At 36.3% G+C, this 19863-nt stretch overlaps 2 protein-coding genes across 2 annotated transcripts; one reads left to right on the top strand and one right to left on the bottom strand.

Annotated features, from left to right (window-relative positions):
* Window positions 1-1558: 1558 nt before the first annotated feature.
* LOC106907929 (adenylate kinase 7-like) lies at window positions 1559-8972 on the bottom strand. The gene is made up of 18 exons (XM_014973846.2): window positions 8883-8972; window positions 8656-8802; window positions 7924-8038; window positions 7718-7812; window positions 7514-7624; window positions 7304-7387; window positions 6727-6815; window positions 6548-6638; window positions 6368-6445; window positions 6045-6194; window positions 5776-5904; window positions 3919-4027; window positions 2922-3050; window positions 2758-2829; window positions 2467-2664; window positions 2091-2308; window positions 1857-2015; window positions 1559-1773 (listed from the first exon to the last, which is right to left on the bottom strand). The coding sequence occupies exons 1-18, from the start codon at window positions 8970-8972 to the stop codon at window positions 1738-1740; spliced, it is 2100 nt and encodes a 699-aa protein (XP_014829332.2). The 3' UTR covers window positions 1559-1737.
* Window positions 8973-13538: 4566 nt separating this feature from the next.
* actc1a (actin alpha cardiac muscle 1a) lies at window positions 13539-19145 on the top strand. Its single transcript, XM_014973854.2, has 8 exons — window positions 13539-13636; window positions 14644-14795; window positions 15645-15773; window positions 15853-16048; window positions 16137-16298; window positions 17251-17442; window positions 18617-18798; window positions 18880-19145. Exons 2-8 carry the CDS (start codon window positions 14667-14669, stop codon window positions 19021-19023), a joined length of 1134 nt encoding a protein of 377 aa, XP_014829340.1. The 5' UTR covers window positions 13539-13636; window positions 14644-14666; the 3' UTR covers window positions 19024-19145.
* The last annotated feature ends 718 nt before the right edge of the window (window positions 19146-19863 follow it).

Below are 19863 nucleotides of genomic sequence, written 5' to 3'. Positions count from 1 at the left end.
ATACAAACGCAGAGTCTTTACTTTCTGTTAACACTTACTTTTACCAACTGACACAAACCATGATGGCAGTGGCACAATTGTTATTGTTGAAACAATAACCAACCACTGCCATAAGCTCCACTTAATATCTTTATAAATCCTTATTAAAAATGTATTTGGGTTTATTTTAATTGTCTGGGTTAACCTCCAAGATCTGTGACTTTTATGAGAAGATCTTAGGTAAGATGTACACAAACACACATGAACGTTTTGTAAAAATTATTGTACTCAGTTGCACTATTTTATGTTGTAATTTTGCCCTTATGTGCAGTATGTTTGTGAATCTACAACTTTTTTTTTTTTTTGCTTCTACACCATAATTTCCCCACTTTGAAACATTAAAAGGATATTTCTATTCTATTCCAAAGAAAATCTTTCTGCGCCACCTAGTGTTGAACTGGAGGCTTTACCAGTGGAATGCCTGAGGTTTGACCTCTTGCATCTGTGGTATTTATGGTTGTTGCCAAGAACAGGCAGATAATTTCACCTTTGTTCCTCTTGCTTTGGTGATAACGCACACATACATCCAGTATACTGCATTATATTTCTGCTCAGCTGGAAAATACAGTATTTAGTTGATTGTTTTTCTGAGCTATAGAACTTCATACATTATTACATCTTTACTGGAAACACTGGGGGAATACTCCTCCTTCCAGTAAGTGTTGGCTCTGCAGCTCAGTCCGAACTGAGTCATTCACCATCTGCAGCCACAAAGTGTATTTTAGTCACTTAGTGTTCATATTATTTGTACAATCTGCTTGGAAGTTTGGGGTTTTGCTTTTACAGTGCCATGAACATTTACTAAAATGCTGCAAGTTTTGAAGGTTTTTTTTTTTTTTTACCTCCTTTAACATCTTCACTACTTTGCCTTATGGCAAGCTAAACATTTATTCATTAATTTAGCACAGTTCCAGCTGTTTTGTCATTTTTAACTAAGAACCCTGGAAAATATTTCATGTTTCGCTTAAACATAAATTATTGCTCTGACTCCAGAATTAGGCAGATTTTAGGCAAGCAGCCATTTTCTTATAGCCGTGTCCCGAGTCATGCACATCAGCTTACATCTGTCTTATGTTCTCTTGTCTTTTTTCTTTTGAAGAGTGGCAAGAATAACACTAATCAACAAAAGAAAAGAAAAGCTAAGTGTATGTAAAATACATTAATTTTGTAGGAATGGTCAGAGTAGATGCTGGAAGTAATAAGCACTAATGTTAAAGGTTATATTTAAAAATATATATTTTATGCAACTGAAAGTAAAAATGGTGCCATTTTGTTAAGTTTTCACTTTTTTTTTTTGTTTTGTTTTTTTAATTAGACCAATCATATTTTTTCCTTGCATTTTGTCTCTTTCATCCCCTGGACATTGCTGCTTCCCTTGTTATTTAAACTGTTTATTTAGTTCAGTAGCTTGTAATTTTGAGTTCAAAGGTTTAGTCAAATATCTCTAATTGGTTTTCTCTAAATGCAGAATGTCAAACTTTCACAACTAAGAGTTAATAAGGAAACTTACAAAGACAAGTTCCTTAATCTGCCATTTAATTAACATTTACAAATGCAGATGTCACATTTTTGCAAAAATGTGACACTTTCCATTGCATAAAACTTGCTTTTATTGAATTTAGATTAGAGGATTAAGTGCTGCACTTTTTATCATAACATCTTAAGATTTTGAGTGACGGCGTTTAGATCTGATGTCATTCAGTCTTCTGTGCTGTTCCGTAAAAGATGTTCAGCCTGCGAGAAGCAGAACAGACCTTAGAAAAGGACAGATTGATCAACAAGCTGACCAGCTTTGTGACGGGCTGCGGCGTAAGCACCAGGAAGTCGACGGGGTCTTCCGGTTTGACCTTGGAGCACTCCAGCATGGCCTCGCCCAGCGAAGGCATCACGTACTTCATCAGGTAGTTTCTGAGAGGAAGAGCTTTGGCTTCCAACATTTCAGACTCCTGCTCCACCACCATCCCCAGGTTCTTCTTCTGCAAAAAGCACACTCACAGGCTTTAAGCAATCTTTATTTGGTGTTTTTTAAAGCTCCTAGTTTCTGAGCTCACCCAGTCCTCGTAGTGACCCGTCATCTCAGCCAGAGTAACCGCCTTCCTCTCCTTCCTCTCTGCTGCCTCTGCCGCCAGCTTCTGCTTCCTCTCTTCCTCCTTCCTTCTCTTCTGCTCCGCCTGCTCCTCTGGAGTCCCGCCGTAGTTCTTGGGCTCCCCTATAATCTCAATAATCTTCTTCATAGAAGATGTGTACTCCGAATCATCTGAGCTGATGTCTGGGAAAAGAAGAACATTATATTTTCCCCTAATATTCCAAGGGCGTAATTTTTGTTTTCTTTATACAAGCAGCTTCTTCTTTTACATAAATATATATGAGGTACAAAAAGACTTGCTGTGGTGACCCCTTGTGGTCAATTATGGTTTTGCAGACTACCTAAATATTCTGGATGGAGTTCCCGGTGATCAAAAAAGTCCAACAAAGTTACTGGAGCTCTGCATCGTTGCCGGTATGCACCCAGACGAGACTTGAATTCGTCCTGGGTGTAGCGCATCTTCTCAGCTACGCACTCTGGAAGCTCCTGCACTCGCTTGAACAAGAAATCATCTGGTGCTTCGAGGGAAAAAATGTACTCTAATGCAGATACGGAAGAAGAAAAAACACACTTGAGCAATTGTGAGTTGATGCATTTTAACTACAGCGACTAGTTGATGCTGTGAGCAGAACCTGGGGTCACGCTCTTGTTGTACCGCGGCATCTTGGACAGTACATCTACATCCTGGTTCTCCTGACTCTCATCTGAACAGAATGAAAATCACCATTTCACTCATAACACTGATGCGTTTTCAATCATTAATTTGACAAAAGCTGTATTGACGGATAAAACATACCAGCAAAAACCATATTTGCCTGATCCAGAGTCTCAGGGAAGCCGTCCAGAACAAACCCTTGGTTCATGGATCCTTTGGAGTAAAGCTTTTCACGCAGAACCTCAAAAATCAGGTCCTCAGTCACAACACCTGAAAAAACAAGGAAAAACAGCAAAAATCAAACGACATCAAAGCTTTTTAAAGTCAAATTTAATTCAAGGACATTTCCGTACACTGTAAAACATTTGAGCCGCATTTAGTTATTTTCTACTTTTTAAGTCAAATAAATTGGTCAAGTTTTAGATTTTGAACCTGAATGTGTGAGTTTGTGAAAGATAAACTTACAGCAGTAAGTTGTGTTAACATTTGTTCAGTTATGTCAAGCCTACAAGAGTTGAATAAACTGGAGTTTTTAGGTTAACACTTAAAAAACTGAAAGAAGAAAAAGACAGGAGTGGGAATTATTTCCCAGAATGCTTAGCGGCATGTTTTTATGGAGGTGCGTTACATTGATCTGACTCGTTTATTAGTTTGAGGATAATGTCCTGTTCACACTAAATGTTTTTGAGCTGAATTTAATAAAATTCATTATCAGATCAGAAATGTTGTTCTTGCAATTTGAAACAATAATTTTAATTATTTTAATATACAATAAGTAGTTGTTTTAACTTGATATTACGAGTGAAATAATAGAGAAATTAGGTGAGGGCAGTTTTTTTTTCTTTTTATTGTGAAATAACTATTTGGTTTAAATTGCAGCATTAAGTTAAAACTCACAATTCAAGATTAATGAACTTAAAAAACAACGTTGTCTCTTGTTAAATCAACTTGATGAACTTTAATTTCTGAGTTAAAACCAAAACAATTTTCTGGTTGACTTAAGTTGGATTTTCCAGGCAGCAGGTGGACTTTCATTTTCAAGTTATGTTTTACAGTGCGTGAATTAGGATTTGGGATTTATCAGCCTCCGTTGACTGAAAACTCTCTTTGCTGTTGTGTTTTTATTTTGTCGACTCGCCTTCGTTGTCCTCCAGAGTCCTCTGGATGTATTCCAGCTGGTCGTGAGCAGCAGCTTGAGCTTCTTCGGCAACTTCTTCTTCATACTCCTCGGTAGCTATTATTGTCTCCTGCGAAACGTAGAAACAAACATGGTGAACAGAAAACACCTCTTTATGTTTGTCATGGAGCTGCAGCTGCTCTACAGCATAATAGTAAAGTGGAAAGTCGACAACGTTTATAACTTACGGAGCTATTTTACTCTCAGGCCAGCCAAAAACAAAAAACTTGTTTACAGTCCCAAATGTCACAAGATTTGGAAAGATTATTTTTTAAAATAATCCCCATTTTATGTCTATTTTTAGGATTTAAAATGAATAAAAACCTCAAATTTTATTTAAAAAAAGAGGTTAGTTTTTTTTCTGTGTGATGGAAAATGATATAAAACTTAAAGGACAAGAAAACCAAACCTAGGACCATGTTATTGGTTCTTTTAAATGGAAATATTGCAGAAAAAATAAAAACATTTATAACATATACATTTAGAATATTAGCTGGTGTTTTTTATTACAATTTTTCCCAGCCACTGTGGCAGGTCCAAAGTTAAGGCCGATGTGAAAACCACAAATTTCTGTTTATTCAGTCAGTATTAAAAACAACAAACACTAAATAATGTTAAAATTGAACCATGTGCTTTTTTTATTTAACATATTATGAAAAAATTATCCCTTCATTTTATGAATACAAGAGAAAAGTCAAGTTTTTTTTAAAAATGACCACTTATTAATGAATCATTTGTTGATCAATAATAACTTATTGACGGATGACTTTCATCCTTAGTACAAATCCTAATATATTCACTGAAAACACAAAATATTTTCAAGTATCTTTGGTCTAGTTTCTGGTGAAAATATCTTAGTGCACTAACTTACTAAAACTAACTTACAAGCCATCTTTCAGCAAGAAATAGGAGCTGGTTTTAAGTCAATAATTCCTTAATATTAATGAAAAAATACTAGTTCCAATGGCAAATTAATTCACTTATAACACCTGTCAAACTGAAGGCCCGTGGGCCAAATGTGGCCCACCACAGCTTTTTATGTGGCCTTGAGATTCTTGAGAATTATCATGGAAATTCACACAAATATCACTTTTATGCTGATAACTGGCAAATTGTGCTAACTGGAGTTTATTGTAGATTTTTCTCAAAAATTGTCAAAAACTTTCTTACTTGTACTAAACAGCTGCCTCAGCTTCAATTGATGTCAGATTATAGTCCAGGATCTATGATACAGATCTCCTATACAGCAAGTAATAAAAAGTCACATTTACCTTCATAAATAAGTGCAAATATTTCCAAATTAGAGCCACAAACACAAAAAAAATCACAAAAGGAATCACGAAATCCTGGAGGAACTGAAAAGCTGTTCAATAGGATTCATTGATATTTTAACAGTTTGTGATCAGGTTTATCAACACATTCTGGTACAACCGGCCCTTTAAGAGCATTCATGATCTGGATTTGGCTCAAAACGAAAATTATTTTTGACACCCCTGGATTATATATGAGAAAAATGTCGTGGTATAAATGAGATAATCTATCCCATGGAACAAATACATTTTCATCAATATTACTTAAAACAATCTCCTATTTCTTACTGAAAAGTTACTTGTCATTACTTTTATCTTATTTCAAGTGTACCAAGATATTTGCACTAGAAACTAGACCAAAAAAACTTGATAAGATTTTGTTTGTCACATAAACTCACAATACAACACTTTGACTTTTGGGTTTAACAAAATGTGCAAACGCTTAATCATTTCCACAAGGGGGCAGTATACACTGAGTATCTCTGTTGCATTTTGTGTTTCCACTGACCAGCTGAGTAATTTTCTCATCAAACATGCTTTTGACGTTGATGTAATGAAGTTTGTAGTACTGGCAGAGCTTCATGGCAAGAGTCGTCTTCCCAACCGCCGGAGGGCCAATCAGGCAGATCTTAATCGGCTACAGAAAATAAAGATATAACCCACTGCTGTCATTTGAAAACAAGCTTAGTATCAAAGAGGGATTCTAATCTATCAAATGTTTAGATAAAGACGGATTTGACACAAACAACACTCTGATTTGAAGGGTTAAATACTTACGAGAAGCTGTCTTGCGAGTTTGTACTCCTTCACGATGTTCTTGATGTTTTTCACCAGTCCTTCTTCACTCGTCCAGTCAAAGGTCAAAGAGTCGCTGACTATAGAAGCTTCCACTTGCAGGTTGACATTGAGACAGTCCAGTTCTTCCGGCTGTTACCAGAAACAAACTGAACTGTTGAATCAATATTAAATTCATCTGATTTTTCTTTTTTTGCAGGTTTGATTTTACATCTCATGTTTTGGGATTTTTTGGGGGAAAACAATTAGAGGGTAAAGAGCATTGAAAATAAGATTTGTTTTGAGTTTGTTTATACAAGTTGTACCTTAAAAGCGTTCATTCTGATGGCGTCTTCTGGAAGTAATTTGCTGATTTTTTCTGGTCCGAGCACATCACTAATAGTCTAAAGAGTTAAAAGATAAGAGGCTAAATAAACATTTTATGACGTTTTATTGGTCTACACACGATATTGTTATTATAGCTTAATTCTGACATAAAATGCTACCTTGACAACCTCCTCTAACGTGTTCTTGGACTCATCAATGGCAAGGATGTACCTTGAACTTGGCTTCACCTTAATGATGCCTTGGACCACTCTGCAATAAATTAGAAGTCTGTTCACTTTTGATCCAATTTTTACCCAAATAACAAACAACAACACTACACATCGATAAATAAATTTACCTTCCAAGGTCACGAACATGAATCATGGGAATAAAATTTTCACCACTTCCAAATATGGGAACCTTTGGCTCCTCCATCGACCATGAAACCTAAAAAAAAATGCAAATGACAAAAAAATGTAAAATACACTGCAAAAACACAAAATCTTACCAAGTAATTTTAGTCCAGTTTCTACTGCAAATATCTTATTACACTTGAAATAACGTTTTAGCAAGCGGTACGGGTTTGTTTTAAGTCAATAATTTCTTAATATTGTTTAAAAAAACACATTGGCAGATAAATTAACTTATAAAATGGGAAAATGTCTTGTTAGAAGTGAAATAATCTGTCAATGCAACTAGAACTGGGTTGCTAGGTGACGGGGATGGCGTTGCTAGGTAACGGCACCAATAGAATTAGAACTCTTAATCTATTAAGAGATTATTGACTTAAAACAAGCTCTTATGTCCTGTTGAAAAGTTATTTATAAGTTAGTTTTCTCTCATTTCAAGAGCAGTAAGATATTTGCACTAAAATACTTGGTAAGATTTTTTTTTTAATACAAATTATGTGTTCATAAGGGATTTATTATATTTACCTTAAAAAAGTAGTGGAAGAGATTTTCTCCCATCCCGTACTGAAATCCAGCACATACGACATAACCTTTGAGCTTAGATGCTTTCTGCAAAATGAGAATATATATATATATTTACAGTTCTATCAATGCTTTCTTAATTGTCTCCATTGTTGTGGTGTAATTTGCTTTGTGGGACAGTGAAATATCCATCATAACAGTGAAATCACGTACACCTCGGGGCAACTTGAGCACAAGTTTCTCCAGCTCATTGTGTTTCCTGAACTTGGGATGAGGCCTTCTTCGGAGAAAATCTTCTTCTAAAAACGGAACAACTGGGTTATTCTGAAATAAAAATTAATAACTTTATATTAGAAAAATGTAAAGATTAGAATTAAATGATGTTATTTTTTTAGATTTAGATTTTTTGTGATTTACTGGGTCTGAAACCCTGAAATTCGTCCAAGTCATCAGTGTAGAGACGAGGATGAAATATCTCCGGGTTTTGAAGTTTTCCATCTCATCCCGAAGGACTGTTTGTAAAAAGACCACAAAAAAAAAACAAAAAAAACAGGCAGTGTTGATTTGTGAACGATATCAGAAAGCCAGTCGGTAACACTATTGTTGTGTTTTGTAACTCTTGCCTGCTAATGCCCATGTTGCTTCTTCAATCTGCTGTTGAGCTGCACTTTCAGTGACGCAGTAAACCACAACATCACACTCCAGCAGCAGCTCCTGCAGCTCCGCTCTGCTTGGGGACTGGCAAAAAACACAACAGGATATTAGTAACACTCATAGTAATGATTTATTTAAACTGTTCACTCAAATTTAAAAGCTATTGTTTGGTGAATTAGTTTGAATTTATTGTGGATTTACACTGATTCGTAAAATGTTGCTATGATTAAAAGTTAAATATTAAAACAAAACTGTTTATTTTGTACCTAACATTTTCCATCTAGGAAAATATACATTACTCACTACAAAATCCTCAAAATTTGGCCAAGATTGTATCAATTTGCACTTGTGGTTGGGGGCTACAAAAATTATTCTATGGGTCACAAATGGCCCCCGGGCCTCATGTTGAAAACTCCTGATCTAAAAGTAACAGTTGACAATTATCCCAAAAAACAACTGTGTTTATAATTATTACATTATGCCATAATATAATAATTTGAGGGCTATGATTAAAATCTAAATTAAAAAATTAGTGTTCCAATACATCACTAACACATGATGTGCTGACGGCTTCCGTCATTTTTATGAGCCATCAGCAACTATTCGGTATTTATTAGCATAATTCTTTTTTGTTTACACAATAGTTTGCATTTATGACGTGATCTTTAAATAAATAGGAGCAAATGAAGCAGTTGACTCACCACATACAGTTGGTGTAGATTCTGTACTTTCTCCTCATTGATGGACGTTCCTACCACCTGAAAAGCAGGTTCGTCCAGGGGAGTCGGTGTCTCGTCTCCTGTGTCATCATCGTCCGACTCATCAGGAGCTTCAATCTCTCCTATAATCTTCCCAGGTAAAATAAAGTCAGAGTACGTACCACAGCTATCTGACTTTAACTGGTACCGAAACTTTGTTCACCCCTTACCTCGGCGACGTGCTTTGAAACATACGTGTGGACGTCGTTCACGAAAATCTGCTGAACTGGAGGCGGTGACTTCTTCCCGTCCTCCTCCATGACAGAAACTGTCACTGTAGATGCACAGAATAATAACCGCCGTTAAAAGGAAAACTGCTGAGACGAAAACAGCTCGGGTCCGCGAGTCTTAACGGTTGCTATGGACTCGAAAACGGTTGGTAGGGTTCAGCCAGAGAAACGTTGAATACGTAAGCTACGTCAAAATGGAGGCCAGGGACGGTTCTACAATCCTTAAACATTGGGGCCTTCCACCCATTTAAAAAAACTTTACATATATTGTTTGCTTATTTTTTATTATTATTTTTTTTAACTTGACATACAAGTGAATTAAGTTAGCTTAGCTTAATTTGTTATTTGGTGCCACCTAATTTGAAAATCTGGAATAAAACTAAAAAAATATCCTCTTTTTTTTATTTTTTTTAATACTGCTGCTTTCCTGGGTTGAGTGAGCATGCAGATTTTCCTACCACAAATAAATAAATACAAGTGCCAGTCGGTTTATTTCAAAGTCATTTGAGGCCTTAACCAGAACTTGATTTGGAGCCTGACCTCCAGACTCTAACAGATACACATAACAAGAGACTTCAGTTGTGTACCTAAATTATTTTAGTAATCAAATTAAAGCAGTTTTTTATCTGTATTCTGCCAAATTACATTTGTGTGAAAAAAACCTTATCTAACTTTAAGGACTCATCGAATGCTGAGACACTTATTTATTCATATTTTATCACCTTAAGAGGGTAGTTTAACAGCATTTCAGTACAGATGTGGTACAATCAGGGATAATTGGCTATTATTTGCTGAAATGTGATTATAGACAAACTCAAAACTGAAATATTAAAATTGTGGCCATCAATCAAACTATGAAGATTATTTTTTACACTTTTACCCAGTAAAAATGTAAAGATACGAGGCAATTTTTTCTTTCTCTCTCCTACTTTTGGAGGTTAAATGTGAGAATCCCATTCTGATGATGTAACTGGCTTCTTCCTGCAGGGAATACCAAATTAACACCCTGCAGACAGAGCAGCATGCCACTCTGGGCTCCTTATTTGCACAAACAAGCCCCGTCTGTGGTCCAGTCGATCCCCTCGTTGTGCAGGACAATGGAGTGCTGACATGGAAACTTTCAAAGCACCCCATTTATTTATAGGGCTGACTTTATCAGCTCTTCACGGCGTCTGCTTCGCACAGATCTGGGCACTCAGTGAAACACGCCAGTCATTTATTCAAAGCATAATGACTCTGAATGAGGACTGATTGGTTGGGTTTTACCATGTATAGTTATCGGTTCTCAATAAGGCAATAAGAGGCTGTCTGGTTTAAAGTGTTTAATAATTATCCTGTAGGTTATTTAAGAATTGTAAAGGGTTGAAATATTTAAATCAACACAGAATTATCGCTTTGTATAATAATCACAATAAAAAGTAAATCAAATACAGTAAACTGTTTATATCTATAATAAAAAAATGGGGGGATTTGTTGATTTTGTGTGAATTTCCACAATAATTCTCAAGAAACTGGAGGGACTGATTGATATAATTTGGCAGTAAATAGATAAAAACTGCATTGATTGGATTAACATCATATTTAAGCATATTTATTGTTTAGTCTTGAATCTAGAGGGCCACATAAAACATGGTGGGCCGGATTTGGCCCATAGGCCTTGAGTTTGACACCTGTGTAATAGAATATCTGTTTGTTAAAAACTCTCAGCTGTTTGCAACAGGCAGGTGTGAGCTTTAAAACTTCTGCTGATTTCATCAGAATGACTACAATGAATCATTTCAACACTGTTAGATGAGTTTCCCTTCAATTTATTTATTGATTGAACAAATTATTGCATCAAATCCACAGTAAAACATAGTTATGCTGTGGGTTAAGTTTGCACAAAACATATAATCCTGTCTGTGCTGGACAACAGTTGATCTCAGCAGCTGCCTGAGTGTGTTTATGTGTGTGAGGCTGAAATGCAGAGGAGGCAGCTGTCAAGACAGAGGGACTTCCTGCTTTACCTTATAAGGACGAAGGTCCCTCAGCGCCGTGACCCATTTAGGAGCGATCAGCTTCCTCCTCAAGCTGCAGGGATTCTGCCAAAAAGTGCTTCTTTGACTTGAACAGAGGTGTTGACTAAACAAAGCGCTGGTTTCTTCCACCAGTCGAAGTTTCAGGAATTTAAATCTGAACTCTTATGCTATCTCTGATGATGCTGCTGCTGTAAAAACGTAAACGTAGAAGCTTCGCTGCAACCTGATTATAGGTTCAAACTATGTGTGGAACATCCAACATATATAAATGTTTATCTTGGCAGCAACTCTCCACAATTATTGGAATCCATTGTGTTAAAATATTATATTACTGCATAAATTGACTCAAAAATCTCTACAATTCTCTTATCATATTCTTCCTCCCTGCATGTGAAAGTAAGTAGCCCCGTTTTTCACGATTTCATTTGTTTCAAACATTTTAATTCTTCCAAATACAGAAAAAGGAAAATGTTTTTACTCTTTTTATGCAAGATAAAGCATGTTAGCTGAATAAAAACGCAAAGGTTTGAGTGAAATCTTTTAGAAACGCAGTGTGAATGTAAACGATAACTGAAAACGTGTCAAACTCAAGGCCTGTGGGCCAAATCTGGCCCGCCATAGCTTTTTACATGGCCCTCTAGATTCTAGACTAAACACTAAGTGTTATCAATTGAATCAATGCAGTTTTTATCTGTTTACTGCCAAATTATATCAATCAGTCCCTCCAGTTTCTTGAAAATTATCATGAAAATTCACACAAAATCAACAAATCCCTGCACTTTTTTGCACTAATATATAATTGGGAGTTTATTACAGATTTTTCTCAAAAATTGTCAAAAACCTTCTTACTTGTATTAAACAGCTGCCTCAGCTTTAATTGATGTCAGATTATACAGATCAGATCAATACAGCGAGTAATAAAAAGTCACATTTACCGTAAATAAATAATTAGTACCACATACACTTTGATTTTTATTGGAAAAATCACAAAAAGAATCACGAAATCCTGGAGGGACTGAAAAGATGCTCAATAATATTTCATTTTAAGGATTCACTCATATTTTAACAGTTTGTGATCAGGTTTGATCAATACATTCTGGCACAACCGTCCCTTTAAGAATACTTATGATGGTGTGGCTCAGAATGAAGATGAGTTTTCATTCAAACGGGTTAGTAGTGTTTCTTCCTGCACATGTCTACAAATGGAGTACCTCAGGGCGCTCGTAGAGTAACGGGGAGGCAGGCGGGGGGTATTTACATTCCTCCTGCCCTCACCGAGGCCTGATAGGGCTTCAGGGGGAGAACACAGGCTCTCTGCAGGCGGTACAAGGTGACGAATAAGGATCCTGAGCTGCCATCTTTCTACCTTCAGTGTGTGCAGCTACTGGCACGGGCCACACTCCATTCCCCTAAAAGGAGACACTGGAGCCAATGAGAACTGAGGAGCGTCAGCCGTCGCTCCCCACATGTCGCCTCGGCTCTCTGGAGGTCTGCAGCCCCCCTCCCCATCTCACAACGCTGCGTTTCAGCTGTTGGGCTGCAAACCCCCCCACCGCTCCGTCCCCTCTCACTCAGCACACACACCATGACATGACACAAGCAGCCTGTCTCTGGCAACTGAATTACTCAGACATGTTCTCACATTACAGTCATTTCCTGCACACATCCTCATCCCCAATTAAAGCGATATTACTTAATTCACAAGGATCTGAGTAGAAGCACAAACTGAAGAAATGATTTGGTAACATTTTATTTTAAGGGGTGTGCAGAAGACTGACATGACATAACATCTGTTATAAATATGAAAGAGTCTTCAGCAATGTTGTCATGAGGTGATATTTAATAAATAATGACAATTTTAATACAAGGTTGCACTACAACTTGGATTAAAAGTCCATTAAAATCGACAACTTTGCATTATCTGGTAAATAATGACACTTTTAATGTAATGTTCTATTATATCTTGCATTAAAAGTCCATTAACAGTGTCAACTTTGCATTATTTGGTAAATAATGACACTTTTAATGTAATGTTCTATTATATCTTGCATTAAAAGTCCATTAAAAGTGTCAACTTTGCATTATTTGGTAAATAATGACACTTTTTTAATGCAAAATTGTACTAAAAGTTGCATTAAAGTCAATTAAAATTGCCAATGTTGCACTAAGTATCATTATTTATTGAATAACACTTCATAACGTGTTATTTTTATGAAAGTATATCCGTCTTATGCACACTCCTTCAAATAAAGTGTTACCAATGATATTTTGTTCATAAATCCAAGTAATTATAAGGATTATGACATCCAAACCTGTTTAAAAACCAGACCCCTGCATTAAAAGTACACATTTACCCTAAATCATCATAAATTCTTGTCACACCCCATAAAAGCTGCTATTTAACGGTTTATTGGGACCGTAAAAAGTGCTGCTGTTTATGTCTCATCCAGGACCTTTAAACTGTTGAAGGAAATATCTCTCCACTCTGGAGGCATCCCTGACACGGGATCCACTTTACGCTGCCTTTTTGCTGAGCAACACTTAATTTGGACTTGCGTGAAGTGCTGAGCCCACCCACCGGCCCCCAGCCTCAGCAGGCTAAATCATATTTAAGGAGGCCCTCACACCCTGGCCCCCGAATCCCAGAGGAAACTCCAGCCCACTGGTTACAGCTTGGTGAGTATCTTTAATAATCTGGGTCAGAAGATGCTGAACTTCTGTTTTCTTGCTGCCGGTTTTGTTTGTTGAATTAGATCGTTTGTGAAAGAAGCTGAGGAAATATTTGGATGGTAATTCAGTTTTAGGATGTGGGATGTTGATACAACATCTTAAAAACTGACTAAATAACAACTAAATAAGTAAGTAGCGTTCCTGATACACATTTATTAAAATCTATTATCAAGATTTTATCATTTTGAAAACAAGGGAGTGAATTTTATATACAACATTAAACCCCAACTTTATGTATTCTTTTTCGATTATTTATTTCACACAACGGTGAATTATTATAATAACCTTTACAAGGAGAATGTTTACTTTTATACAACTATGATGTCAATTGTGCTGCATAAAATTAAATACATTTAAAGATTTCTAATTTACTATAAAAATAAAGGAAATTTTGCTAACCGAACAGGAATAGCTGAACATTTAAGACAAAGAGGGAATGATTTTGGACAAAATGTAAAATAACTTGAAGCTAAAAGCAATGTTAGGTCACATTTGGAGTTTAAAAGTTTTGGTTTGCTTCAAGCATCCAGCATCAGTCAATAGATGCTTTGTGTAATTTGGAAGTCTAAAACAAGGGCTGGCACTTTGGATGTGTTTCAGAAATCCTAGAAAGATCTGAGCATATGTTTGGATCCAAACAGGAGTTTATTATTCGTGACAGCTGAGAGGAGACCCAGACCTCCTGCCACTTGTCTAAAGACTCACTGCATCAGCTGTTAACTGGCCCTGGCTTAACAATGAGACACTGAGCAGGAGTTGGGCTGCTGAGGCTTAAAATATACGTGTTAGTTTGTTTGAGTGGACTGGGCCAAGTCCAGTTTTAGCTTTTCACAAAGCGGAAGAGCTTAAAGAGGAGAATCAACTTAAGGGTGTCTGCATATCAAAAATAGCGCCAGATTGCTTCACAGAACCGAGCTATTTCTGAGTATGTTCCCATGTTTTGGGTTTTGCAGAAGGCCAACACAACAGACCAAACATGTGTGACGATGATGAGACCACCGCACTGGTGTGCGACAACGGTTCTGGTTTGGTCAAGGCGGGGTTTGCTGGTGATGATGCCCCCCGCGCAGTCTTTCCGTCCATTGTGGGACGCCCCCGTCACCAGGTGAGGCAACTACTAATGACCCTTTGCACGTGACGTCACTTAATCAATCAAGGCGCCATGACGGAAGTGAGGAACGTGGATATTGAAGCTCATGGACGTTGGAAATGATGGGCGGGAGTGTTGAACAGAGCGACTGAAAATGTCTTCTGTCTGTGAACGTAACACACCTGGTTGGGGCTCATAGGCGGCAAAAGTTAGCAGCTAGCTTTTAACACATCCCTCCTGATGCGTTAATCAAATTACCGACTTTTCCTGAATACACACCACATTATTTATATCACTATGTCATAAACAGCGTTTCTCCTTGCACCGGTACAGTCGTACAAATTACTAGATACTAACCTCCCCCCCACCCCCTCCATACATGCTAAGCTACGTGACGGTGGGGCGTTGTTTCCATGGTTACTCATGGTTAGACGCACCTATAATGCGAGATTTGATATCTTTCTAATCATAATTACTTATAAAGTAAATAAACATCAATTATCTTACCCTGTACAAAGTGTTCGCTGCAAATCCACGATTACACCGAGGGCTCACAGTTATTATGATAGACAGCAGCTCATTAAATGTCACGCAAAAAAATTACAATGTTGGTTTTCCATCCTTGTCTGTTTGTGCAGCCGAGCATTTCTAAAGTGAAATCAACTAAATAAAAGCAATATTAGGTTACATATCTATGTTTTTAGACAAGTTTTAAAGGAGCGCATTGGTTATTTTGACGCCTGTCATGGCGGAGCGGGCGGAGTTCTGAAGAGCGTGACGTCACGCGCAAAGAGTCAGTAACTAAAAAGTTGATTTTTCGTATCTTCATCCTGAGTATCTGAAATGAATTTGTGTCCCTGGCAGGGTGTGATGGTGGGTATGGGTCAGAAGGACAGCTACGTGGGAGATGAGGCCCAGAGCAAGAGGGGCATCCTGACTCTGAAGTACCCGATTGAGCATGGCATTATCACCAACTGGGATGACATGGAGAAGGTGAGAAATGGAAGCGAATCAGCAGTAAATGTGAGGTGAAACATCAAAATCAATCCATGACATTTTTTAATGTTTCTAGATCTGGCATCACACTTTCTACAATGAGCTCCGTGTGGCTCCAGAGGAGCATCCCACCCTGCTGACTGAAGCCCCTCTCAACCCAAAAGCCAACAGAGAGAAGATGACTCAGATCATGTTTGAAACCTTCAATGTCCCTGCCATGTATGTTGCCATCCAGGCTGTCCTGTCCCTCTATGCCTCTGGACGTACCACTGGTGAGACTCTACCATTGTTTGCGCTACAACATCACAGTTAAAGAAAACTTTTTGGTTAAGAAAATTTTGTTGTTTTTTTTCTCAATAGGTATTGTATTGGACTCTGGGGATGGTGTGACACACAATGTACCGATTTACGAGGGTTACGCTCTGCCGCATGCCATCATGCGTCTTGATCTGGCTGGACGGGACCTCACTGACTATCTGATGAAAATCCTGACTGAGCGTGGCTACTCTTTTGTTACCACAGGTACTATAGTTTTACCAATTATAAAAGTAAAACTAAAATATTACTCTAAAATGCATCTAGTATTAGCAAGTTGCTTAGTTTAGCTAAAAATCGACTATTGGATGATACATTTTTAGAAATAGTTTTAAAAAGTTAAAAACAATGTCTATAAAATATAAATTTCTTGCAAATAAAAACTAATATAGCTTAGTATAAGCTTTACACTAAACATCTAACTTTTAAGTTTAAAACATTATGTACTTAAAAGAAAACAAATTGATGTTTTTGCTAATGCCACCATACGTAGCATTAGCAAACTTTTTTCTTAACACATTAATAAACCAAAAAAAATTCATTTATCTGAAGCACCTTTTAAATTACACGTATGCACTATAATGTAAAAAAATAAGTGTTAACTTATTAGTTGACTCTTGAGATGAAGCTAGTAAATCTGTGCTAAGCTAAATGCCTGTGAGGTTTGCTTGAAAAATAATAAGTACTTAATTGTCAAGTGTGATTTCAGTTTGTTCAATTTAAATGCAACCTCTAGTTAAAATGATGAAAAGTTTATTGCTGATTAAATAATTATACATTTACAACCACCGGATTAAACCAGTTTTGAATGATTAGCTTGAGATTAAGCTAGCAAACTTGTGCTAAGCTAATAATTATAGCTGATTCTGTATGCTTGAAAAAACAATCAAAAACAAATTAAGTCTGATTACATTTGTTCAATTTAAACACAACCTCTACTTAAGAAAATTAAAAATTGATTGGTGAGTAAATAATCGTATATTTACAACCACTGGAATAAACTACCTGCAGCAAACTTGTGCTAAGCTAATGAATACAGCTAATTTGTTTGTTTGAGAAACAATATATGTTATCATGTGATTATCTAGTTCATCTGAGTTTCACATGTTGAATGTCTGGTGATACTTTTTGACTGAACTGAGATAATTTTTCTCTCCAGCTGAGCGTGAGATTGTGCGAGACATCAAGGAGAAGCTGTGCTATGTAGCACTGGACTTTGAGAACGAGATGGCGACCGCCGCCTCCTCCTCCTCCCTGGAGAAGAGCTACGAGCTTCCCGACGGGCAGGTCATCACCATCGGCAACGAGCGTTTCCGCTGCCCAGAGACTCTGTTCCAGCCGTCCTTCATCGGTGAGCCACGACCCACAGCAACAAAAAAAGACCAAAACAAAAGAAACCTTTTACAAAAACACTGACGAGGAGAAAATTAAGTTATTTTACTGACATGGTGAAAAAGTTTTTGGAGATAACCACAATCTGTTATTATTTTGATCACTACTGTCATTTTACATATACACGTAAGTTTTCAGTTGTAATTTTTTGTTTTTATGTATCCATGAATTCTATGTCATGTATTAGCGCCACTATGGATAAAAAACAAAGGAGTATACTTCTGCCAGAAAAAATTCTGACATTTTCTGGAAAAAGGATGAAAAGGTTTGAGTTTGAAAAATCAAAAATGTGCTAGAGGGAAAGCAAGAAATTTTGAGATCTCAGAAGTTTTGTAGAAAAATATTGGAAATCTCTGATGTTGGAAAAGTTGCAAATTTGCTAGAATAACTAAAATTTTCTAGAAAAGACTTCAAAATGTCTGACTTTCAAAAGTTAAAAAATTTCAGCTTTTGAAACTTAGTTTTTAAAAGTTTTAGATTTTTGACTTTTGAAGCCCAGAAATTTCCATGTTTTTTATAGAGAATATTACATTTTTAAAGCAAATTTGCAACTTTTAAATCTCAGTTAAAAAATATCAAAAATTGCTGACTTTTCAAAGTTTCGAAAGTTAAAAATGTTCAACTTTTAAGACATAGAGAATTTCCAAAAATGAAAAATGTTTTACTTTTCAAACTCAGAAATTTCCATGTATTTTCTAGAGAATTTTTCAGTTTTTTTTCTATCAAATTTACAACTTTTCAAACTCAGATAATTTCCAAATATTTAAAATTGTTTACTTTTCACAAAATTTAAGCTTAATCTCAAAATTTCTCTTTTCTTCTGTCGCATCTTAATTTTTTTCAAACTCAGAAGTTGCCACAATTTTTTCTAGAAAATTTCTGATATTAATCTAAATATTTCTGATTTTTCTGGTGGAAATTTACTCCTTTTATTCTGTGTACAATAACCCTAAAACGCCATTGTAGAATTCAGGGGCCTCGGTTGGACTGAAATATTACATATTTAAAACAAAAAGAAAGAATATTAGCTGTTTAGGTCTTGAACTATTGTAAATTATCTTATTTCAAATATTTTCTATAAACTTCACATTTTATTGTAAATCCATAAAACATTTGTTGTGTAACTTTCTCAGGTATGGAGTCTGCAGGCATCCATGAAACCGCTTACAACAGCATCATGAAGTGTGACATTGACATTCGTAAGGACCTTTATGCCAACAACGTGTTGTCTGGTGGAACCACCATGTACCCTGGTATTGCCGACCGTATGCAGAAAGAAATCACCGCCTTGGCCCCAAGCACCATGAAAATCAAGGTGAGCATGACTCTTTGTGGGAAGCCATAAATTGGTCTGATGTCCTTTTTGTAAAAACCTTTCTCTCTTCTCTCCTTGCAGATCATTGCTCCTCCTGAGAGGAAATATTCGGTTTGGATCGGTGGCTCCATCTTGGCATCTCTGTCCACTTTCCAGCAGATGTGGATCAGCAAGCAGGAGTATGATGAGGCTGGTCCCTCCATCGTCCACAGGAAGTGCTTCTAAATCGCCAACCAAAACCAGAACCAACAACCAAACTAGCTTACTTTCCATAACTTTATTTCTACTGTGTCTTGTGATGTATATACATGTACTGTTGTAATAATAAATAGTTTTTTAACATGCAATTCAAAGGTTTGGAGATTTGTTTTGATAAAATTACATTTAATGCTATTCCAAGTATTTGGTGGGTTTGGTAACAAACCATTTTATTTTTTAAAAAAGTCATTTAAAAAGACTAAAAGCACAAATAAACACAAAAAGAATACACTGTCAGCAGTCATTTATTATTATTTACTTTGAGTTTTGGAGATTATTTTACAGCAAACTAAATGGTTTGGCTGTTATGCTTTTATAACCCAAAACTGTATCTGAAATTAAACTTCCTAAATAGTTCCCTTCCCCTGAAAAAAAAAAAATTATAACTAATAAGACTGCTGCACCATATATTTATGTGTTGTGTCAAAAGAAAAACAGTTCTGTCATCAGATAATTGTTAGTTTGAAGCCATGTTAGTACAAAATTTGCAGAGGTTCTCAAAAATGTATGTTATTGCAGTGATATAAAAGAAACCTCCTGTAAAAATCAAAATTATGAGTTCTATCAATTATGGCATTAGACTAGGAGAAAATGTAAACACAATGTTGATTGAAAGGCTTCAGAAAACATGGTATTTAAAAAAAATAATTTTAAGTGAAATAGTTCATTTATTAATTGAATAATAAAATTGTTTTATAAATTCCACTGGCTGTTTTCTTTGGTTTAACGGTTTTACACATCATTTCCTCAAAGTGATACAATCTGTTTCTCTTTCCAAAAACTATATGAATTACAATGTAAAAAAAC

Source organism: Poecilia mexicana, unplaced genomic scaffold, assembly GCF_051168715.1.
Source record: "Poecilia mexicana isolate PSO_F unplaced genomic scaffold, ASM5116871v1 scaffold_21, whole genome shotgun sequence".
Classification (NCBI taxonomy): Eukaryota; Metazoa; Chordata; class Actinopteri; order Cyprinodontiformes; family Poeciliidae; genus Poecilia; species Poecilia mexicana.
Note: the sequence above shows the minus strand (reverse complement) of the source record. Positions and strands in the feature narration are given on the sequence as shown.